We start from the raw sequence: 24,776 nt of genomic DNA on the forward strand, positions 1-24,776 counted from the left end.
GTACATTTATACAACACCAATGTCATCCAGTAAAAATAACAGCAGCGATGATAGATCAGATGCAAATGAAGGGAAAATAATGAAACTAACATTTAAGAAACGTTACAAATCTATCAGCTTCTTCATAACCAACACCTTGAGGATCGATTGAACTTACAAATGAAATCAACCTTGCAAGAATACGTACACCAAAATATGTATGCTATAAAATAATCACAGAAATTTTGCTCCCTACTTGGTCATTAGGTAGTTATTTGTCTAACTCTAGCTAGCAATGCTATTCCTTTTCGGATTCCCTGCTGTATATCAAAAACATCTGAAGAAACTTTTAAATGGGTTCTTCAGTATTATACCTTGGATTATGTTAATTGCAGTTCTCGCACTACCCGACTGATGACAATGACTGTAATGAGTTGGATTCCCGGGAAAATGCTGCAAGCAACTTCTCCTTTGTCAACTGCTCCGATCCTTGAGACTTCACTACAAAAGTATGGGAGACAGTATCGTTTGCTGCTGCAAGTTTTGACTCAACAACTGTGATTTGTGCCTCTTTGAATGCTTCGATGACTCTTGATGCAGGGTGTGAATCCAAAGGGCAGCTCACCCTTACGATAACCTCATCGTTAACAGCTTGAACATCGACATCAGGTGCCTGGTTCTGAATTTCAATACCTGAGCTAGCCCCCAAAGCTGACACATCTCTTGAAGTGCCACCGAGGTTCTCCCTCTCTGTTTCCATGACTTTAAGCTTCGCCTGGAGCTCGTTGATGTAAGCAATGGCATCTCCCAACAAGGATGCTTTGTCCATCTTGGATATATTGGGAACAACAGCTCTTAAAGCATAAAACCGCTGGTTTAGCTTCTCACGCCGCTGCCTCTCTGCCTCCACATGATTGAGTGGTTCTTCTCTTCCATTTGCAGGCTTCCTACCCCTTTTCCGCGGCCTCCTTTCATCAGCTGTGCCTGGCTGGTCTTCTTTGCATGGAGCTTCAGCATCTGAATTTTCAGAATCCACAACAATGGGTCGGGAAACGACAGAAGGCCTTGAGGTGGTCCCTGAAAAGTCAATTTGCATTGGCACCTGCTTCTGTGGGTGATAATGGTTATGACGAAAATCATCCCTGACAAGCTCCTGTAAATTATTCACCGGACTTTGAGAAACATACATCTCAATTGGGCTCCCCTGTTTCACATCATGAATATTCGCCCAACTTGAACCATGATTACCATTTCGGGTACTTGAAAATGCAATCCTATTTCGATTTGAGTACACATCGCACGGCCTCTCCTCCAACTTTCTAACAGCAAGTTTTTCTCTATAACGAGGCCGGACTGAGTTCCCTGAGTTCAAATCTTGCCCGAAAATCTTGGGAACTACTTCCCCTCTCTCCACAGGGCTCAAATTAGTTAGTTGGACATTTTCATCTATCCTCCTTCCAATCACCGGCACACCTGCCACTGGCTTGGCCCTTAAGAACGAGGACTCTGTAGAAAACAGTGACCTTATGGACTGCAACAACTCTAATCGCTCCCCTATGCATCTCACTGAACCCAATTCAACTACACCAACATCTGTTGGGACTAAAACAATGGTCTGAATTCCAGCAGATTCGGCAAGAAACGATCGAACACAATACTCCGACCCTGATTTCAATAAGTCCAAGAGCCAGACATGCTTCCCAGATGCCAAGCACTTGCCAGGACCCCCTTCTCCTCTTGGAAATGAAAAATACATCGACGCAAGCAAGAACATCTCCATATCAGTGACCCGGTCTAATCCAAGAGCACCATTATACTCATCTGAGCTCCCAAACAAATTGTGTAACTTTTGCAGCACTATCTTCCTCATCCTTTGCTGGGTCCCATCCTCAAGCCTAAGACCGAGAATCCTCGTGGTTTCGGACTCTTCATCTTCCTTAGGCTCTCTACAAGAACCATCACCCCAACACAAAACCCAATCCCCAGACTTGGACCTAGAAATCTGCCAGAAAATGGCATAATTCCAGCTAAAATTCGATGCACTCGGACGCTCCACAAGATCCGAAAGCTTGTTGTGCAAATTCTCATCACTCCCTATCCCCATACACGAATTCTCAATCGAAGAAACCGAGCTCGAAATCAAGTAATCGACAGCTCGAGTTCCTAAAACTGCAGCAACCATGGCCTTATCTTCATCATTCCAAACCCCTCCTCCTAAAGCCATCTCAATCTTCATCTCCAAAATCCAGAAAAATCAACAACCCTACAAAAGGCAAGCTAAATTTTCGAAACCCAGATCAAATCTCAGCCTCAAATACCCCCAAAACCACGAAAAATACAAACTTTTTTTTTGCTAAAACCAAAACTTTATACATTCAACCAAATCAAACAACCCAGCAGAGCTACAATTTCAGATCTAAAACATCCATAATTCCAAGTAAAAAGCAAAACCCAAAAAATATATAACAAATCAACCCAGAAAACACACAGGTTAGGAGAAAACTGCACACACCAGCTTCGGCAAGCGAAATGGGATCATGAGAAGATGATTGGGTAAGGCAGCCAAGGAAAACGAATGTTGGGCACAGCAACCAGTCCCGGGAAAGTGAGAGAGTTCAGCTGCCGGAAAAAAAAAATTTCCCGGAAACCAAACAGGCAGCTATTTCAGAAGCAACAACGAAAGCCCAGAAAAAAGGTCTGGCCTTTGGTCTGTTTAAAGCAAAGGTGTGGAGCTTAGAGAGAGAGAGAGAGTTGAGAAACTGGGTTGGTTTTGTAACGTATGTTGTGTGTTCTTTCTCCTAAATCCAAACAGCACGAGTAAACCGTGGTTAAAAGCTTAAGCTTTGATTTGCGGTTAATTTTGAACCGTGGTTAAAGCATTTTCTTGCGGGTGTTGATTGACAAGTAGTCGGCAAAGATTCTCGTGTGTGTGTTTGCCAAATGAGAAGCACATGTAAAAGACACATCGAATTCGAACTAAACAAATTTATTTCTGTTATTATATTATTATATTAACATTCTAAAAATTTTATATAATTAAAAAAAATACAATGAAGTGTGAAATAAAAAATTTCAGGATGTTAATAATAATTCTTTTGCTATTTATTTATACAATTTTTTTTTAACAAACGATATTATTTAATTTAAGAATAGTGGGTGGGTTTCGCTTCATGATAGAGTTGGACTAGTAATAATGTGATTCAAATTCGTTTTTTGCTAAAATCAAACTTAAGACCTTTCACTTATAAATAAAAAAAATATCATTTAATGTAGTACTAAGCGGTTGTAAAGTGCGATTTATTAGGATAAGTATAGTTAGCAAGAGCTTTTAATTTCAGATATTTTAACGAAACTCTTCCAGTACTGTTCACTTTTAATGAAAATGATATTTTTACTCTAAAAAGTTACTTCTGATATTATTCATTTACAATAACTTTTTATCATTTTGATTAAAACTCAAAAATTTTAAATTCTTTTCATTAATCTTCTTTTTAATTTCTTGGTCAAAAGGAAAAACACGATAGAAATGATGATTTGTGTGAGTGAAAAAGTGGGTTTTATGTCAGACCCAAAAGAAGAAAAAAAAGAGCGACTTTTGTGATTCTCATGTCCAATATTGGCACGCAATAACGTGTGGTTGTGGTTCACGGACAACCTGCGACTCACATCCTTTTTTATTTTTATTATTTTCATTTTTATTATTTTAGGGGTGTTTTTCAATGAAACACATTTTGGTCGTGTTTTTCATTTTTTCTTTTTTGGATAGTGAGATAGATGTGGTATTACAGACAAACTATGTTTATTTGGGATAAACTTACTTTTTATTTTATTTTTTTATAACTGAGTTTTTTTTATTGCTGAACGATAGTACAAAGAGTTTTTGAGAGCAAGGGGAGCTTCATTAAAAAAATAAAAATTAATAAAAAAGATTTAAAAACTTTGAATTTTAACGAAAATGATAAAATAAAAGGTAAAATAAACAGTACCATGATTGATTTTTTAGTGTAAAAATGTGGTTTTTCGTTAAAGTAAATATTATCGAGAGTTTTTCGTTAAAGTTCCTTTATAAAAAAAACCTCCAGTATAAAAGAAAAAAAAACGCTGAACCAGCTTACTCACTAGTTACAATCAATTATCATTTAATTAGCCTCATCCATCCATATATTTGTTGTTTTATTATTATTATTATTATTATTATGAGACAGATTTAAGTGCATAAGAAAGACGTTTGAATTTACTATTTATTTTCTATTTGTTGTTTTACTATTGATATTCATATCTCGTGACCTACTTTCATGATATTATCTACACATATGATTACCTACAACGTACATATACGAAACAGATTTTGGCATGAACGAAATGTGTCTGAACTTACTACTTATTTTATAATTGTTGTTTTACTATTGATATAAGTACCTCATGACCTACTGTCATCATGTAATTACCTACAAAGTATGTATCCGAGACAGCTTTAGTCGCAAAAGGAAGACGTTTGAACTTAACACTTATTTTATATTAATTTTTTTTGTTATTGCTACTCTTATCTTGTGGTCTACTGTCATGAAATTTTCTACACATGTGGTCACCAATAAGCTATATATATATATATATGAGATAGATCCATGCATAAAACAAAGATGTTTGCTTACTTGTTATACCATCTTGTTGGTTTGCTATTGATATTCATGGTTCATAATCCACTGTATTATGACTCCTCAAACATGTAATCAACGACAAACTATATTTATCAAATAGATTTGAGATCGAAACGAAGACGTTTGAGCTTGCAACTAGTTCTGTACTCGTTTAATTATAATTGACAAACTATATGGTAAAGATAAACCTGAATGGAAACCAATTCATTTTCCATATTTGGTTGTTTTACTATTGTCAATTTTTCAATTTGGGATTCACTTTTTGCCTAAATTGTCACATCTTAGTTCCGGTCCCCACCACATTTCGGGCTTGACTCCACCGTAACACAATATTATCCATTTTGAGCTCCGACCACACCGTCATTGTTTTGTTTCTGGGAATATGTTCTATTGATAAGAATTCTAAGACAGGATTTAATAATTATTTTAGGCGGCAATCGTTCGTGACGCCTTAATGTATGTGCTAAGGAGTTGTAGCACGGACTCCAGGTGAGTGGGCTTTTCGGTTTTCTATATATACGTATATATGTTTCCCATTTTTCCCAGAAATGGTTTTAAGTGGAATTTCGTTTAAAATGTCATGTCATGGTTGCTTTACATTTTAGCCTATGCATTAGTATAGCTTTGCATAATGTTGCATGATGTTGCAGAGCCCAGGTAAACTACAGGTAAGTACATTATGATGTTAGTGGTTGTGATGTATATGGTTATGCCTGGATGCATTTGGTACTCATTATCCTGCAACCCGGTGTTATTGCTCCGCTTGAGGTCAGGGCCAGCCTTCAAGTGATCGTTCACCTCTCGCACCGTACGCTCACCTTGGATCCAAGGTAGGTGACAGCCTGTCGTACAAACCACATTAGGTGGTTCCAACTCGTAGGTGACTTGCAATACTTCGCACAGCCTTCACGTGATCGTAGAACTTTAGCATATTTATTTACACACAACCTGTCCTACAAACCACATTAGGTGGTTCCAACTCGTGTGCAGGTTTAGAGTTGTACAGGTCACGTTAAGTGACTCCGGATGGCATATCAATTTACATTAATTTATTTCACCTGGCATACTTATTTCATTGCTGAGATACTTGACATGGCATATACTTGGTTTTCACTACTCTCGAGTATGATTTCTATATACGTATGTATTATTATTTTCTGGGAAATTATACGGGTTTTACGGCAAGGGGTTATAATGTTTTCAAAAAGTTTTTATTAAAAACTTTATTTTTAGGCCCACTCACCCTTGTTTTTGCGCCCCTCAAGGTTTTAGCTGTTGAAAGTTCGTATCGACGAGGATTTGTGGCGAATCTCAGTATAGGTGGCTACCTCTGAGAGTATGATCCTCACCCACACTATTACACTTTACTTATGCTCTAACGTTGCGTGTGAAACGGGCTCGTTCCCGCTTGCAGTGCACTCTGGCCTTTAGGCACTTTTAGGCTTAAATTTATTCACATTTTCCACATCACTATACTTTATGGCTTCGTCACCTTCCAGGTGTCGGCCAACACAGTTCGATTCGGAGTCCTAGTGGACATTCCGGGTTGGGATGTGTCATAAATGGTTTCTTGAGCTTGACATAACTTCTTACTTTGGTCCCTAAGATTTGAAATCAATAAAAGTGATCCTGAATTTGTCCACCATCAATCATTTTGGTCATTTTGAGAAATATTCTAATAAATAAATGACCAAAATGACACAAATAACCTCAATTTAATAAACAATGGACAAAAATGATTTGACAAAAATTGAGGGTTTTTTGTCCTTTTATCATTATTTAATAGAGAATTTTCACGGAATGAACAAAATAATTGATGGTGAACAAACTCAGGGACCATTTCTATTGATTTCAAATCTCAGGAACCAAAGTAAGAAGTTGTATCAATCTTAAGGATCATTTTGACTAAAAAGCCTTTGAGATTTACTAACTTTTAGGGTCCGTTTGGTGGGTTGAATGAAATTGGGCATTGAAAATAATAAACTGGACTCAAGTCCATTTTAATTAATGACAACTTATCCCAACATGCCACCAAACATGTTAGGCACTTACCAACATGCTAATAGGTTTAATATCATAGATTAGACATTAGTTTTCAAGAATGATTGGAGATTCGAAAGAAATTGTTGGAGGTTGGGAAAGGTGATTGTGGTTCCTTTAATTTTTGTTTTAAAAGATTTATGCAGATATGGAAAAAATAGTACTGCTGATTTTATTCAAAGCTTCAATTGCATTAGGATTCTTTGTCTAAGTAACATCATGCTTTCTTTTTCCATAGAATAAATAAATAAGTTCATCATGTTGAAAGTTCTTAGCTAAACAAAGACGTGTCTGCAGTATCAAAACAAATAAATTAGTTAAACACACATCCAGCATGCTAACTCATATTTGGACATCACACAATTTAAGTTCCACTCACTTACTACATTACACACTAATATTATTAAGGTAACCTATTATTAGAGTCACTCGTTAAAATTTGTAGACATACAAGTGACACTATTGAATTTCACTTATTATTGTGGACAAGTCCCGATTTTACTGAACGAAGAGAGAGGTGCGGCAAAGAGAAAGGGGAGAGTATAGGGCTTAGGGAAATAGTAGGATGATATGTCCTCTGTGTCAATGTCTTTACTTATAGTAAACCAAAAGGACAGAGAGAAACCAAATAATATAAAACCTAATAGTATAGAATCACTAGATTACATAAACCAATGATTACACAATCACACAATGTTAAATATTAATTATGACACTCCTCCTTGAGTGTGAGTTAATGCAAAGTCAAGATTAAACGTCTATAGGACATACACAAGGGGTATGACCATCCAGGATAGGTGTCTCGTTAAAACCTCAATAGGTAGCAAAAACCCAAGGGAAAAATGCTCTTAATTGTGGAGGAAAAAAAAGTACATTAAGATCAAGTAAGTATATTTTAGAATACTTTCCTTAAGTTTGAAAAAATTTCCAAATGAGAACTAACAATGTTGCAAATTAGACAGTTTATGCATACCAATTTCTCAAACAATCTTTTGAAAGTAGGCTTTGACAATGACTTGGAGAAGATGTTAGCTAGGTTGTCTTAGGATTGGATTTATTTGACTTCAATCTTCTAATGTTCTTGCTATAGATGGTAGAACAAGAACTTCGACCTAATATAATTGGTGTTGTCTTCTTTGACATATCTTTTCTTGATCTGATCGATACATATAATACTTCAATATTTTGAATCTCATTGAGCATACAAATCAATCCTCGTGTACTACTTCGAGATGTAATAGAGAGACGAGAAAATCAAACGAGAAGTTATTAACATTACCCGATTTTCAAATTAATTGAATATGATACCTGTAGCGTGGGTAAAATACTTTACAAGAAAAAGTGTGATGCGTGTTGACTATGTTGTCTCCTCTAATGAGATTAAATTATCTTCATTCATGTCCTTAACAGTTCTTGGTGGGGTCCAAAAAGAAAGTAAAACGAGGTTGAACTGTCTGGGTCCCCCAAGACATGGACAACCGAAGATAATTACCGAAAGAAAGCACAATCCAAGTTATCCAACGGTGTAGAAGCGTGTTTCGTCAGTAGGCATCGCAGATTCATGATGGTTTTGATAAGTTCGAGGTTAGAAGCTTAATTAAGATTAGGAGATACAATAATCACGATGGTGGGCCTTAATTGAGTAGAATCAAAGGCAGATGAAAGTTGAAAGCGATTCTAGGCTAAATGCCTTAGTGGTGGGTTCATAGTCACTGTTTTTCTTTTTCACCACAACTATATATATATATATATATATATATATATATTTTTTATTATTATTATTATTATTATTATTTTATCATTTTATTAGAATGTAAGAGTAGAGTTCGAAACTATTACAATCATTTAAGAGACAAAAGTTTCAAATAAAGGACGTATGAGTAGAAACCAACACATTATCTATTAAGATATTGGATCAGAACTATATATTTACACTATAACCAATTATAATAATTTGATATTAAACATGTACTTATAAAAGTTGAGTCTACGTTTCTTACTTAGAAGTTGTACTTCAAACTAATTCCACATTCTTTACAGTTATAAAACAAATGCATTTTAATCTAGTGTAGATGACTTTATTAGGGTTCAATGACGTACCAAACAATAGAATGAAGTCTCGTTTAACGGAGAGGATTGACTTGTGTATGATTATTCACTACATTGATGACATTTTAAAGGAAGAAAGGGATGACAAATTCTTTATTTTGTCCAAGTTAAATTTACTGCTAAAGAAAAGATATCTGTATTAATATCCACAAAAATGGTAGGATTAAAATTGATAACTATTTTCATCAGTAACCTTCAACTTGGACAAAATAAAGAATTTGTCATTAATTTTAGGGAAAATTACATTTTACCCCCTCAAGTTTTAGGTCGATTGCAACCTAACATCTTTAAAACATTTCAATTTCATACCTCACCTACTATTTTATTTCAATATAGTACCTTCGTTACATTTTTCATCCATTGGTTTGTTAAGTGCTGACGTGGCTGCCACATTTGTGTTGATGTGACTACCAAATTTGTGTCATGTGGCAAAAAAATAATTTTTTATGCATTTAAAAATAATTAATTAAAGAAAAGTTCAAAAAAAATTGAGACGCCAGTGGATGATGGAGCGGATGGACAAGGGGTTTTCACTTGTGGCGCTGGGCAAGGGGGTTGGCGGCGTGGATCCTAGCGTCGCAGGGCAAGCAAAGAATGGCCAAGTCGACTCAGCAGGGAGATGAAGGTTGGGGAGGGAGAAAGGGGGTGGGAGTGATGAGGTAGGAGACATGTGGGTTTTGGGTGGGGTGGGGGGTTGCGGGGGAGATGGGGTGTTTAGGTTGCAGGGAAGGGCTTGAGGAAGAAGATGGGTTTTTTATTTTTTATATATATTTTTTTTTAAATTTAAATAAATAGGGTAAATTATTATAATATTTTAAATGAATGAAAAAAAATTGCCACGTGGTACAAATTTGGTAATCACGTTAGTACTTAACGAACTAATGGATGGAAAATGCAACTGATGTATTATATTTAAATAAAATAATAGGTGAGGTATGAAATTGAAATGTTTTAAAGATGTTGTATGAGGTTGCAATCGACCCCAAACCTGAGGGGGGTAAAATGTAACTTACCCTTAATTTTAATATAGTGAATGGTCATATTCAAGTCAATTGTCTCTATCAAACAAGGCCTCAGAGAACATGAGCACACTATCATGTGATTTTTTGCTACCTAGCCATGGTGGATAAGGTTTGCCTTGTTGGTTTAGGGTCAAACTCAACAATACAATCAATCACTTAGTTACAATATTACTCTACTAGACTCGGTACAATACCATGTTATTAGACAAAACTAAAAACAATCAACTAGCTTATTAGGGTTAACTAAGTTTCAAATTCGAAAGGCCATGGATAAAATGGGTGTGATTTTAATGTCATGTAAGATTAGGCTACCATATGAAGTATTTAATACAATTACCATGTGAAATACCGCTTTCGGATTTCACTATTCATAATTGTAATTTCAATCTCGGGATTTTATTTAATTTTTGTTGAATTCAAAAATCCCAATTTAACTTATTTAACCTTGATTTGGCCTTTTTTTTTGAAAGTTTTCGTTAGTTTAGTGGGCCAACTCTTGTACTTTTTTGATCGGGTTTGATCTCACGAGTGTTCAGACTTAAAATGTTCATGAATCGGAGTTGAAACGAAGAACTTATGAGCCTCGAAAGTAATAGGCAATTTTGGTCTTTGTCACTTACTATAAACAGTAAGTTTCGTATTTTGGAAACTTGAAAACTACCAGAATTACAAACCTTCCAAATCAGGAAAGCTAACTCAGAAACCCAAACCCACCCACCGACCTGCCACCTCCACGAATTTCAGACGCAAATTCTAGCCATCTCCTATGGAATTGGTCGACGCCACCCCCATCATCTTGAAACTATCACTTTTCTACAAACCCACCCAAGAATTACCTCGATTAACAAACACACGTGACGGTACGAGGCCGTGAAGTTCCAGGGCTCTAACGGCCATTTTTAATTTTTCGACAAATTCGGTAAACGGCGACCAACGCCACCACTTGGCCCTTGTAACTCATCATATTTATGATATTAGATACTAAATTGGAACAAAAAAAAAACTTGATGTATTTTCGAAGGACTAAAACACTTGCTATATTTAGCCCTCATAAGAGCAGTTCCACCGGGAGGTGGTTAGGCCGGCACTAAGCCAAAAAACAAGGCTGGCACTCAGCCAATCCACTTCAACCCGTTCCATTTCCTGGCACCCAGCCCAAGTTCATCTCCAGGCCAGCCCAAAATTGACAGACCTTGGGACCGGTCCATCTGACGTCAGCGTGGCGTCGGAGGGCATATGATGTCAGCCCTTTTTTTTTTTTTTTTTTTTGTGCCAGAGAGGGAGTTGTTGTGGAGGTGAGGAGCGGAGCTGGTCAAGGCGGGGGAGGGTGTCGGGAGGGAAGGAGCCACGAAGGGAGAAGGACGGGAGGACAAAGCGACAACATTGGAGGTGTGGAGATGCAAGAGGACGAAGTGACGACATTGAAGGACATGAGGTGTAGAGGAGCTTGTTGTTGAGGTCGACTTTGGATTTGAAGGACAGGAGGGCAATGGCGTCGGAGGATGGGAGGAGGAGGTTTGGAGGCGATGGTGGGAATGGATTATCTGTGCTGGGTGGATGGCGTGCAGGAATGGAAGGGAAAGGAAGTGTGGAAGATGAGAAAATAAAAATATTTTAATAATATTATTATTATTATTTTTTTTTTTATAAAGTTAGAAATTAAAAATAAAATTATTATTTTTTATTATTTTATAATAAAAAATAATAATATTTTAATAAATTGACTAGGCTATTTTTTTTAGGCATGGAGATTCTTTGGTCTATTACTGTTCACTGGAGTCTATTATTGTTTACGTGAGTGGATAAATACGCTGAGCGTTGACTCAAAGTCTTTAAAAATGAAACTGCTCAGTTGGCATGACCTTTGTCCACTATTTGGCACGAGAGAAAAACCACAAAAAGAAATACACGTTACAATCAGTGCTGCAACCGAAGGGCGTGGAGTACACGCAGCCACATCATTCTCAAATTCACACCTTTCACGCACTCCCGCAAGCGTGAGTAATTATCTACCACGAGAATCTCAATTCACCCATTAAACACGCACCGCGAGCCCGCTCGTCCTTTTCACGCGTTTTGCCTGCAACAGCCACCCATCAGACTCCCTCCACGTGTCAACATAAAAGTGGACCAAGACACGTGGCTTGATCTGATCGATCATTGGTCTTATCGGACAACAGATAAAGCTTGGTGATAAAGCATGTGCTTGACAACAGCGATGAAGCTCGTGAAGGGCACGTGACATTATCTTGAACCGAGGAGTGGATTGACGTGTTTGGCGTGTGGCTTGATTGACAATGAAACCATTTGGCAGCTCTTTGATTGACATTGTACCGCGCTACTCCTGCGTTAAACTCCTATGACGGATAGATTTTTAAGTATGATTAGAACACGGATGATAATCACGTTATATTATACTAATAGTGGAATATATATGTTAAAAAATTAATAATTTAAATTTTCACTATTTATATAAAAGCATGTAGTATACCATTCGTATTTCCGTTAGAATAAAAATTTTCTTCATCCGACGAGAAAGTCAAGACTCCTTTGATGGGTTTAATGACTTCAGTCAAATTGGTATTTTTCTTGTTGTAATATTGTTCAAAAAATTTTCTTCTTGCATTATCGTTCAAAAGTTTTGTAGAACTCTACGACCACCGTTTGTGTAAAAGAAAAAAATAGTGTGAACGATATGGGTTCTTTCGAACATTATTGGATCGCGATTTTATAATTGATGAACTTGTGTTATGTAAATCATTTTCTTATATAAGTAATTTGTTAAAATTATGAACTCAATATCAAAATCAGAACTTCTTGAGAGTACCAACCCTACATTGGAGAAAGAATGGATCTTGCATACATTTATAAGTGGGTTACTCCTCACATTGCCAATTAATTTTATAGTAAAATTTCAACTTTCTTCAAATACATCAGAATTTTGTGTCTCGAAGAAGAAATGAATAAAGAGATTTTCGCGAGTGATACTTCACTTAGGCAATAGTAATGTTTTCTCCAATGCCTTAAATGTTATAGCCATAAAGAGATTTTGCATGTTCTTGTTAATAGTAATGTTTTTTTTTTTTTCCAATCCTAGTGGTATTCTATTCTTTTTTATTAATAGTAATTGTGGCATAATGATTTTTTAGGGTTAGAATAAGGCATATCAGCACACGAGTACATAAAAAATTCGAATAGACTCAACATCTTTCGCTGTAGAGCTGTACACACGGAGCAATGATGTAACCATCAACCTGTTTTGGAGCAATGGGTTATGTGTGATAACTTCATTTAGCATGGCCATGCTTTTTGAGCAAGACACAAAAACCTGATCCATTAAAGAATAAGTAGATTTCCTATATTCTTGGAATCCTTGCAATCTACGAATTCGCGTGCACTGCAAGTAATCATACTTTTAAGAAGATGCAATATTTATGTAAACACGGATGTCTACAATTTACTTCAAGATATCTTCTAAGATTCTCTTGGTTTAATACGTATTTCATATCCAAAAATGTCTCTATCTCAACTGGTGCAAGTGCATCCTTCTAAGGTTCATCTTTGGTAACGCGATTATCGCACACTTATTCTCTTCCATCTACTTATATTTGCTTACTAACTTGATTGTCGAAGAGCCTTTGGCTGGCACCCCCAGTCATTGGTTGCTTACGGTTGTATGCTGTTTACAAATTATCGAGTTTGTGCATCTCCACCATTCACAACGATTCCTGAATTTGGTTACAACATTAATTTTTTTTTTTATGAACATTCGATATTATACACTGAGAGATTGGAAAGTGGGTTAAACTACTAGTTAATTATATTAACATCCTCTGAAGTATATTGTGTTTTCAGAAAACCCTCTCAGGCCTGAAAAATAACACTAATAATCCCGAAGTTTTAATTCACTTTCACATGACCCCTTAAGAACAAATTTACTCATTGTATTTAATTACTTAAATAATTTTAAAGAACCTTTACAAAAATGTGAAAAAAAAAAAAAATTTAAACTAAAAGTTTACCTAGAATATTAGATTAAAAAAAGGCCGAATTGTAGAAAATTCAAATTCATATGTTTGTGTGGTTTTAGGTTTTGAATTGAAAATCCCCAACTCATCATCTTCATCTTTTGGGTTTGGATTAAAACTGAAACATTATGATTGCTTTTGGTGTGATTAGGTTGGCTAAGATGATGAACAACAACGCCTAACCTGACACCGAAATCGGGTCATTTGCACATGAGCCCTTGTGCGCTTGAGAATCAAAAGAGCAAAAAGAGCAACAAATGCGCCAAAACAGCAAAGGAATAAACACGCGAAAAATCCCCAGTAGTAATCGAGATCCTTCCATGCTTTATTTTTTTTGTTGAAAACGCGGTTTTTTTTTTTTTTTGGTCAAGTCGAAGATATGGCTATAAAGAAGCAAGAAAAAGTAATGGAAAGGGACCGACGAACCACCCTTTTTTCATGTAATTTAACCGAGGGTATTTATGTCTATTTGGATCTCCGGTCGGTGTACGACGTCAAAGGATACGCGGTTCACGTGCTCGTAAAGACCCATTGTGACGCGGATGTTTTCGGACTTTAAGTCCAATAAGTGGGCCCTACTCGTTAGAAGTCAGAGGCTCCGAGCCCAAAACGAAACAAGCACCGGACTGCAGGCGATCACAGCCGCCACGGCCCCCCCACCCCCACCGGCTTTGGCTTGATTGGCTGAGCGTTGAGTGAGTGAATTTGTAAGGTTTGTCTTCGTCGGAAAGTCCAAAGTAAACAGTAAACACGGTTGGCCACCGCCACTCCACATGGTGGTCGTGGTGGACCATATGCATTCAACTTTAAGGTTACGGAATGTGTACAGAAGAAGATGGCTACTCCCATCAGTTGCTGCAACAGCCGCTCCCTCCCTGCTCCTACCGCTTAAGGGTGGGTAAAAAGTCGCCTGAGCTGCTCAAACCAAACGAAATTAATCAATTCGAGCAGTTTGATTCAGTTTTTACGCTAAAGAGTAACATAATTTTGGACCAAATCGAACTGATAGCATTTAGAAATGCCTAAATTTGGTATCAATTATCATAATTTACGAATTGAATATGTTTCATTTCTCATATCGATATCAATCATGTGACACTAAAAATTAAAACTCATAAGCACTTTTAACTTCACGTTATCTTTCTCTCAAAGCTTTCTCACCAATTTCTTATGACGAAAAATAATATAACCAAATTTGTCACTAGATGAATTTATTTGATTCAGTACTTCTATTATAGTTTGTGACTTAAACCGACCAATCCGAATCGAAAATTTTGAAATTCTTGTTTACAGTTTGGTATGCTTACAACAATTATCAAACCTCTTCGATACTACAGATCTAGAAGGATGCTAACTAATATTAATCAAGATGATTAATTTATGTTTCATTAGAATATTATCGAAGATGGTATCCAAGTTTACGTTACTCAAGTACTATATTAGCGTATAAAATTGAGATTTAGAAAGAGGATTTGTTGTATGAACTACGTACTAAACCTAGTAGCTTGTGCATGGAAAATGGTCAAACACCTTGCTTGGTCAATGGTCAATGGTCAATGGTCATGCACACCTAATAAAAGGCTGTGAAAGGGGGGAGGTGCAATTGCAATTGGCTGCCCAAAATAATTGAAAAATCTGCATGTTGTACCGTGCGAATCCCCACGTTCTGCTTCTCTATCTCTCTCTGCCTAAATATATTCAGATTTATTTATACAAAAACAATGGGACCATTTGGTCCTTAAATTTTATTCTAATCGGGCAATTTCATCCGGTCTTATGAACTCTTCAGTTTTATAAATCCTTTCTATACAAAGGAACAAAATTTTATTCCATCACTAATTTACAAATCAAAGGCCCACATACTAAATAAACAAAACAAGAGGGGCCTCCCAAGCTAACCTAAAAGAGCCCAACCCAGGGCCCAAAGCTAGATACAAAACAAAAGAAAGTTTGAGATTCCTGCTACCACCACCGCAATAGTGCTTCCCAACATTCCGATTTGATTTTCCCATCAGACGCTAATAATCCAACCAAGCAGCACCTAGAGATGAAATGAAGTAATATCCCATCATCCAGCCACGGATGCCACACCGATCTCAGCTAGAAATTGAAGGAAGCTTGTGAAACTACCATGAACAACACTGCCAGCAAAAGCAGACAAAAAGAAAGAGGTGGTGTTGGTTGCAACCAAGGACATACACATGATTTAACCAAGTGACTTAGACATATGACAATACCTGCTTGTCTTAGTTAATCAGTTTTATCCTCCAGTCCAAAATTTACTTTTGGAGTCTTTCATTACAGGTATGAAGAAATAATCGAGGCTAGATGATGGTAAAATAAAATAGTTTGCGAGAACTACAACGGTAATGTTAGTGGTGACAGCAATGAGAAAATAGTCGTTGTAAAAATTAAAAGATAAAAATGAATAAAGAATGTGCAGATAGCACCATTTTTTTTTTATTTTGTTTTTTTAAATCGTTTTCTTTCAGACAACCAAAGTGGTTACAACTTTCCACCCTTTTTCGTTTCTTTTTTAGTGAAAAACAAGTTACAATTTAAATAGGGAGGTCCAGTGTTCGAGGCGGTAAATTGATGAGTCTGCTTGATTGTTGTCAGGAAAAGGCTAAAATGCCTCTGTGAGTCTTCTTAGCCCCCGAAAGAGGTGGATAATCGTGACTTGCCACCAATTGTCCATATTTTAAAGAAGAACAAATAAGGAATTGTTATTAAATCCTCATTATGCACTCCAAATTTCTATATTTCAAAAGAAAAATATACTTTTGAGGAGTGCAAAATGAAATTTTTGGAGTGTAAAATGACAATTTTGAAGTGCCAATAATATTTTTCTTTAAAAAATAATATTAAAAAAGTAACTTGTATGAAACGAGTTTTATAGTCAAGCGATGTTCCGAATATGATATTATGTTGAGAAAAACTTACACATTACATGAAGTTATTGAACTAAGATGTTTTGATGATTATAAATATGTTTCATGTTAAGGCATTATCCAGATTTAGATATTAAGTCATTCTTCATATCTTGACATTGGAGTAGGACTCCCTCCTCTCTTTTTTTCTTTCCCCTTCACTTCTCTCCTATTTGAACGGTTACGGTTAAGCCATGTCAACATCTTATATTAATTTTTTATAGAAAAAGAAAGACAAAATAGATAATATAAGAGGAGGGGATGGAAGATGATGGAAATAGGAGATGAAAGAATCATAATCTCTTGGCATTAGCCACCTCTCTAGTCCATTATTGGCTATGACCATTTCAAACCATGATTTAACTACAAATGTACGACGGTCACACAGTCACGCGTCCTTTCAATTAAATAGGAAAGTGAAAAAACTAGTCTGCAAATGAGAAAATAGCAGATATTATTATAACATGTGTACCCTTTGAATTGCCGGTACCTGAAAAAATCTCTGGTTACACCAAATAGCTCCCTATTCATTAACGGAAAAATAAGGAAATAACATTACTAAAAGGAAGTGTTATTGATAATTTAAAAATTTTATTTTACACTCTTTACAAATGTATTTTTTTTCCAAATATAAAAAATTTAGAATATAGAATGAGATTTTTGAAGTACCAATAACAATTTTTTACCAAATAATTTATGTGCAGAATTTGATTCCAAAAAGAATAATTGTAGCTTTTAGGTCAACAGACAGATTTACTTCAGCTTAGAAAACCTAATTCCTTGAAAAATTTATATGGAGATTTTAATAAAACAAATTCCATTTTCTAACAATCTCATAAATTCATCGAATCCCTTCACTAATTTTTTAAATAAGAAACCGTATAAACTATCATTCGGTTCTTAGATGACGCTTTACTGCAATTTGCGCACCATCATTCGTACATGGCCAAGTGCACCGATTATAATGCCAACAACTACCTATTTACCTCAATCTTTCCAAGACACCCTTAAAAACCATACATCCATTATCCCAAACAAATTTTAAAAAGAAAGAAAAAGAAAATCAACAGTTTTATGACTCGCCAAACATCAGGAGCAACTTCATCTCTGCAGCTCCATCATATGAACAAACTCCTCAAAGCACACGAACCCATCCCCGTTTTTATCTACCTCGGCTATCATGCGCCGGCACTCCTCTAACGTGCACAGTTCGTCCCCAATGGCCTTGAAAACCCTCAAAAGTTCCTCCGCCGATATTTTTCCGTCGTTATCCGTGTCAAATACTTCGAACGCATCGCGCAGCTCCGAGTCCGCAGGTGGACCGGAAACCGGTCCGACCTGGTTCAATAAAGCCTCAAGGGTTATCGAACCGCTGCCGTCTCGGTCCACCTCGCTCAGCATCAACGTCACCTCCTCTTGACTCGGCGGGTTGTTCCCGAGCTGGCACAGAAGTGCCTCGAGTTCTTTCCTCGACACCACTCCGTCGTTGTCCCGGTCTATAAGCTTAAACGCCTTGGCCATGTCCAGCTGCAGATCAGCCGAAAACTCGGACCAGTAACCCGATCTTTCGGCCAAAACGCTGGTGGGCGTGGTGACACCACCGGCCCCGGGCTTGTGAATTGAGTCTGAGGAAGAAGAAAAAGATGAGGAAAAATCCGTTCCGGACCCGAACGATGGCGGATCGGAGCTGGACACGGCGTACCGGTCCTTCTTAGATCGGAAGAGGCGTTTCGGACTGAGATTTTTGGAGCTAATATTGATGAACTTCATGATTGAAGATGAAAACCCAAATGGGCGAAGAAGTTGTAGAGAGAGAGAGAGAGAGAGAGAGAGAGAGAGAAGATAATGGTGAAAAAGGAGGAGAGAAAATGGAAAAGATGGGAAGCAAAGAGGAAGAGATGGGGGGATATATGGTGTTAGTGAAGGCACTGCCATGGCAACTTCCAGGAAGCTTCATGGGTGAACCATTTCAATCGTCTGATTTATATGTGTGATAATTACGAAATGGGTAATGTTTGATATCCCACTAATTATGCCGAGTTACTTAGCAACAAGAAAAAACAAAAAATTAATATATTCTTTTTACAACGGGGATTTAGTCCATTCACAACAAACAAATGTTGGCGACAATTTTATTTCTATGTGATTCTGATACTGCTGATCCTAAAAATTACTAAACTTACGTGGAACGCAGGTCGAGTAATTAATAAGTTAACTACGTCATTCAATTGTGTGCGAGGTGTGCCAACTCGTCTGTTGAGCTTTGAGTAAAATATCTTGATGTGGCGTTGGGCGTGCTTCTGACTTCTTGATGTGGCCAAGGAGTAAAATATGTTAATGTGGCGTTGCGCTCGGTTTGCATCAAGTCTTCCGTTAACTCTAAGTACTTCATATCTTTTTTTAAGTCTCTTTCAAAGTCTTTCTAAATATTCCCCCACTCTTTTTGACCTGAGCCTAAAAAGGCGTAGTTGCAGTTCTGTGATTTATTTCTTGAAAAAGGCTTATAGAGTCACATGTGATGCCCATAATTAATTGAGAAAATTGTAGCAACTGTCTCTCAACTTTAATCCAATTAGAACAATGATCTCTCAATTAAAAATCTATGACCAGTGGTGTATTAAATCATCAAAACGTGCATCTATGGTCATATTCGTCAACTCCGTTAAAAATTCTGTCAAAATGAGGCACCTGTCATACATGTGGGGCTGAATTAAGTGGCAAATATGAAAAATTAAATGAGAAAAGAGTAAAAATGGTCCCTCAACTTTAATTCAATTGTAGCAATTATTATTCCAACATGACTTGTTTTGACAGAGTTGACGAAAAAAAACTATAGCCGCACATTTTGAGGAATTAAGAGATCAATAGTCATGGGTTTTTAGTTAGAAACTATTACTTCAATCAAGTAAAAATTGAAAGACAATTTCTACAATTTTCTTTAATTAATTTGACGAAAATTCTCACCAATGTCGAGGACAAATTTCAATCGAGGACCTGTTAAGTTGTTTTTTTTTCCTTGCGTAGACACAGATTCTCTCCGGATCTGAGCCTAGGAATCAATAGATCCAGACCATTAAAATTTGATTCAACGGCTACAAACAAGGGGCCCTCCTAAAAGTTATAATAATTGTAGTCATTTAATCAAATTTCAATAGTCCAGATCTATTGATCCCTACACTCAGATCCGAAGAGGATTTGTGTCATCCTTGCGTGATGTTTACATTTTATAATCTTTATATATGGGCCCCCTTCTCCTTAGTGGTGACTTTAGGGCTTGTTTGTTTATAGGTGAATTATGTTGACTTTGGTGCTTGTTTGTTTGTTTGTTAGTAAGTTATGTGACTTTGGAGCATGAATCCTGACAATTTCGTGGTTCATTGAACTAATAAGAATCCGAATAAAAAAAACAAAACCATTTTGTGTGCTACAACATTGGCAGAACGTCGGACATGTGATACTCGCCCACCATTGAAAGAGCGGAGCTACAGTTTGATGTACTTTGTCATTGGACTGAGAACGAAAGCATCAGGTTTGATAGGGAGATTCCCGAGTGTGTTTGTTTAGCCGTGAAATTTTGGTTAACCTCCTTTTCCTCCTTTTTTGGTTCAATTGCTTAAGTTGCTTGGGCTGACCTTTCCATATGTGGCGGTTTTAGAGATTCATGGTTAGGGTTAAGAATGATTTGTTGAATTATTGGGATTCTCTAACAGATTAGGAGATTTTTAGATTCTACGATAGTTTGTTAAGCACTGTTCTAAGACTGGTTGGTTAACTTAAGAATGTATTTTGTTTGGTTTGACCTCTTCTGCCACAGTGATTTTTGTCATGGATTCTTAGGAGTTGTCTCCACATCCATTTTTTTCCGATAACATCTACACATCTCTTTTTACTTACTAGAGACTATTCTTGATTTTTGGTTATTAGATCAAATGAATTGAAGAGAATCAAATAATTAAATTGATTTTTTTTTGAGTAATTACTCAATTTTCGGTCTGGTATTTTATGAGTAATTATTCATTAATTAAATTGGTTTTTTTTTTTTCATCTTAAATTTTTTACCAGAAGAATAATCTTACTCATGGTTCAGAGTTTTATGAGTAATTATTCATTAATCCAACAACCAATTTCCTCGATAGTAGTTTGGAAGTTGTAAATATTTTATTTTATTAAAATGATCAAAATGAGAGGTTTTAGGTTCGATTTAATAATACGGTCTAGTGATATTCCTTTTCACTTGTAAGTAAGAGATTTTAGGTTCAATTTTCACCAAAGGTGAATTAAACCAATTATTGTTAATTTATTGTGAGACTTAATCCACTATACTACTTCCTTAACGTAGATAAAATCGTTTATTAAAAAAGAATTAAAAAAAAAAAAAATCTCCCCATGAATAGACTCTCGCGTCACCACCCAAATAATTATAAAGCTTACATAAGATTCATTGTTGAATTTAATGATTAAACGAGTGCTAGAAACTTCCGAATTTAAAATGGTAGGATCTAAACCACTAAAAGACAAGGCATGATATAAATTGATCTCTGCATATTAGAGTGACGAAAAGTCAATTATTACGGTTGATAGTGATGGTTGATATGATTGCTTTTATTTTCCTTTTTTTATTTTTTATTTTTTTATAATTATTTTATTTTTTGGGTAAACTTTTGTTTTCCAGTTTACAGGTGAAAAGGAAGTGTGGGATATCATACCTGATATATTTGGTTTTTCTTTTTAATTAATTAATAGAGAAATTGGGTCCTCGGAGGAGGCAACATGGACGACATGCCAAGCACATTGCACATCATACCGTTTAAATGAGATTTCAATTATGCTTCTCTTTAACTTTAAGTAAGATTTGAAGCTTATTGAAAGAAAAAAAAAACGAATGCTTAAGGAGAATTTCTTATAAGTGGAATTATTTATAAACCTTTTATCATTTCATATTTTTTATTTATAATATTTTATAATATTAATTTAAAAATTAATGTTAAATTATGAAACGACAGCAAATTTCTCTTTAAAAGTCTCCTTAACATTACTTATGTTTTGCTCTTCCTCTTGTTTTTTTCTTTTCTTGACTTTCCTTTTGTTTGAAAGGTGAAAGATGAGGATGAAAGATGAGGTGTACGCATCACCGTGAGTGGTCGTTCTTGCTTCTTTTGGGTACACGTGTGACGTGTTGAACATTCCAATCTTCGGTTCCTTGTCGAGTTCAAATTTTAAATCATTTTTTCAGTTTGGTAAATTCAGGATTGGATAATCGTGACTCGTGAGGGTTCAAGTTCAATTTTGTTTTTTGTTTTCACCTCCTTTTGACTCCTTTTGATACTTTATGGTGTATGTTGGTTCGTGTAGTTTTTACTAATGGGAAGCTTTATTTGAACTCATATAATTTTTTTACACCTAATTTTTATTTTTTTTACATTCATATTATTAAAGGAAAACTAATAGAAATGACTTAAAACTTTGAGTTTTAATTAAAAGAACAAAAATGTGTTGTAAGTGAATAATACCAGGAGTGATTTTTTAGAGTAAAAATATCATTTTCGTTAAAAGTGAACAACACCAGAAGTGTTTCTTTAAAACTCTATATTATTAAAGTATATATAGTTTGATTCAATTTGACGATGGAGGTAAGTGTATTGTCATATTTTTTTTTGGTGTATATAGTTTGATTCAATTTTGTAATCTCCTTTCTTAAATAAATATCGTTACCTTACCATGTTAAAAAAATTGGTTTTGAATGTTTGATCCCGTTTTATGTTATGTTGTTTGAATTTATGATTTTACGCTTTGTTTTTGTTACATCACACATCGCCCAGTGGAGTGAATCCTGTAAGCCTTATATGTATATTTTCATCTCTACCTAGCACAATGCCTTTTGAGAACTCATTGGCTTCGGGTTACATCGGAACTTCGAAGTTAAGCGAGTTCGGGGGAGAGCATTCCCAAGATGGGTGACCCACTGGGAAGTTCTCGTGTGAGTTCTCAGAAACAAAACCGTGAGGGTGTGGTAGGGGCCCAAAGCGGACAATATCGTGCTACGATATACAATATTTGTTTTGCTTACTTTAATCCGATCCAACTTTTTTTTAAAATCCAAATTTACAACCTAAAGTACCCTTGCAAACTCAATTCAATATGTAATTTTATCTTTACACTTATTTAGAAAATAATCCCAAAATTAAACATTTGTTGGGTAGATCAATAAAGTTTGAATAATAACTGTAATTCCTTGAGAGAACCAAATATTGAGCCCTTATCTAGTTTATGGAGAATTTTACGGTTCGTGATTCTAATTTTTCTGGGAGATGTTATTGCTATTTTAGTGCAGACATCCCAAAATGAAACATTTACTGTGCAAATCAGTGATGTTCAAATAATAAACTGTAATTCCTCGAGACGAACCAAATATTATGCCTTATAGATTTGGAAAGATCTAGATGTATAGTTTATTTATAATTTTACGGATTGTGATTCCAATTTTTGTAGGAGACGTTATTGCTATTTTAGTGCAGACAGTGCATAATGATGATTTCCTGCGAATTTGGTGATGGTAGAGTTTGATTATTGGGTGTCAGTTTATTGATAAATTTTAATTTTATTGTTAATTTCATCTTGTACTTGATGGTAATTATGCAATACGTAAAGAAAAAAAACAATTCATATTTAAAATTTAAGTTGGGTGTAGAAAGAAGTTAACTGGGATCTTCTGCATCCATTTGTTTATATGGCTTCTCTATAGTTTGTCTAATTTGTGGGTCTATTAAATTTGAATTCGTATCAAAGGAGGTGAAACTTGCATGCCTTATTTAGAGTCAAATATGACTTTATAACTTTGGAACTTTTTTATTTTTCAGTGATAAAGTAAAATGACTAAATTATGAATTTGTAAATAAACAGTATCCAAGTACGAGATGCACCAAATCAATAAAAGAATATGGTTGAGTTTCCACAATATCCGCGAGAGGTGAAAACAATGGAAAGGGTAATAGTAGGCTTAGACTGATGACACATCATTTAATTTGCAAATTTAGTTTAAAAAATTGATCTCACTAGCATTACTTCATTAAGAATAGTAGGCGACTGGTGGCTAAATAACTTAGATGGGCAGCACGCGGAAACAACACGAGAAAAGAAACCATGGCACACAACACACAATTGGATATTCAATTCTAATTTCTCTGTGATAACCTTTGGGAGAGACGACGGGCATGTCGTCCTAATTTCCCTAAACTGAGTGGGCAACGTTGGAGAGATTTTTCAATGTGACCGAAACATGGGGTGGTACACCACGTGTCATTATATAAATAGTGAGATATGTGTCAAAAAGTTAATAACTTAAAAAAATGTTGTAGGCATAATTTACTAAACAATCATGGAGGCCAGAGCGAGAGGGAATGTGCGGCATAGAGAGAGAAACAGAGAAATGTGTAATTGTGTGATATGTTCTATTCCACCCCATTGTGCCTTTATTTATAGCATAGGATAGGTAAAATCCTTACCCTTTTAGGATTGCAACTCTTGATAGGTATATAAGAGATATTCCTAGATCTACTAGGATTTACATATTCACATTCCTAATCTAATAGGACTGCAACACTCCCCCTTGAGTGTGTAAATACTCAAGTAAATGACGCATTAGGTCTTCAGTGATGAAGCAAGTACAGTTGATGAAGTCGTCGACACAATGAGCAAATGCGAGTCTCAGATCAACGAAAGGATGCATAAAAAGTAAAACTCACAAAACCTCGCTATGGTAAAACCTAAGGTGGGAGAAAAACTCATAGACCAAGGAGAAAAGTGAGAAGTTGCATTAAGTTAAAACTATACGTCTTTTGGATGCAAGTAGAAGAGCTCACATGGGTATGATCAGCCTAGGTTGGGTGCCTCGTTAAAACCTAGTTAGGTAGCAAAAACCTAGTGGGAAAAATACTCCTATTCGTAGGGAAAAAGAGTACATTAAGATCAAGTGAGTATACTTCTGGATACTCCCCCTGAATTTGACATAAC

At 35.9% G+C, this 24,776-nt stretch overlaps 2 protein-coding genes across 2 annotated transcripts; both read right to left on the reverse strand.

Moving 5' to 3' along the window:
* On the reverse strand, window positions 1–2,744 carry LOC137734626 (transcription factor MTB1). The gene is made up of 2 exons (XM_068473874.1): window positions 2,492–2,744; window positions 1–2,242 (listed from the first exon to the last, which is right to left on the reverse strand). The coding sequence occupies exon 2, from the start codon at window positions 2,213–2,215 to the stop codon at window positions 383–385; it is 1,833 nt and encodes a 610-aa protein (XP_068329975.1). The 5' UTR covers window positions 2,216–2,242; window positions 2,492–2,744; the 3' UTR covers window positions 1–382.
* A 14,860-nt stretch (window positions 2,745–17,604) lies between these two features.
* On the reverse strand, window positions 17,605–18,719 carry LOC137734696 (probable calcium-binding protein CML36). The gene has a single exon (XM_068473954.1). The coding sequence runs from the start codon at window positions 18,699–18,701 to the stop codon at window positions 17,868–17,870; it is 834 nt and encodes a 277-aa protein (XP_068330055.1). The 5' UTR covers window positions 18,702–18,719; the 3' UTR covers window positions 17,605–17,867.
* Between the last annotated feature and the right edge of the window lie 6,057 nt (window positions 18,720–24,776).

This window comes from Pyrus communis, chromosome 5 (genome assembly GCF_963583255.1).
Source record: "Pyrus communis chromosome 5, drPyrComm1.1, whole genome shotgun sequence".
Classification (NCBI taxonomy): domain Eukaryota; kingdom Viridiplantae; phylum Streptophyta; class Magnoliopsida; order Rosales; family Rosaceae; genus Pyrus; species Pyrus communis.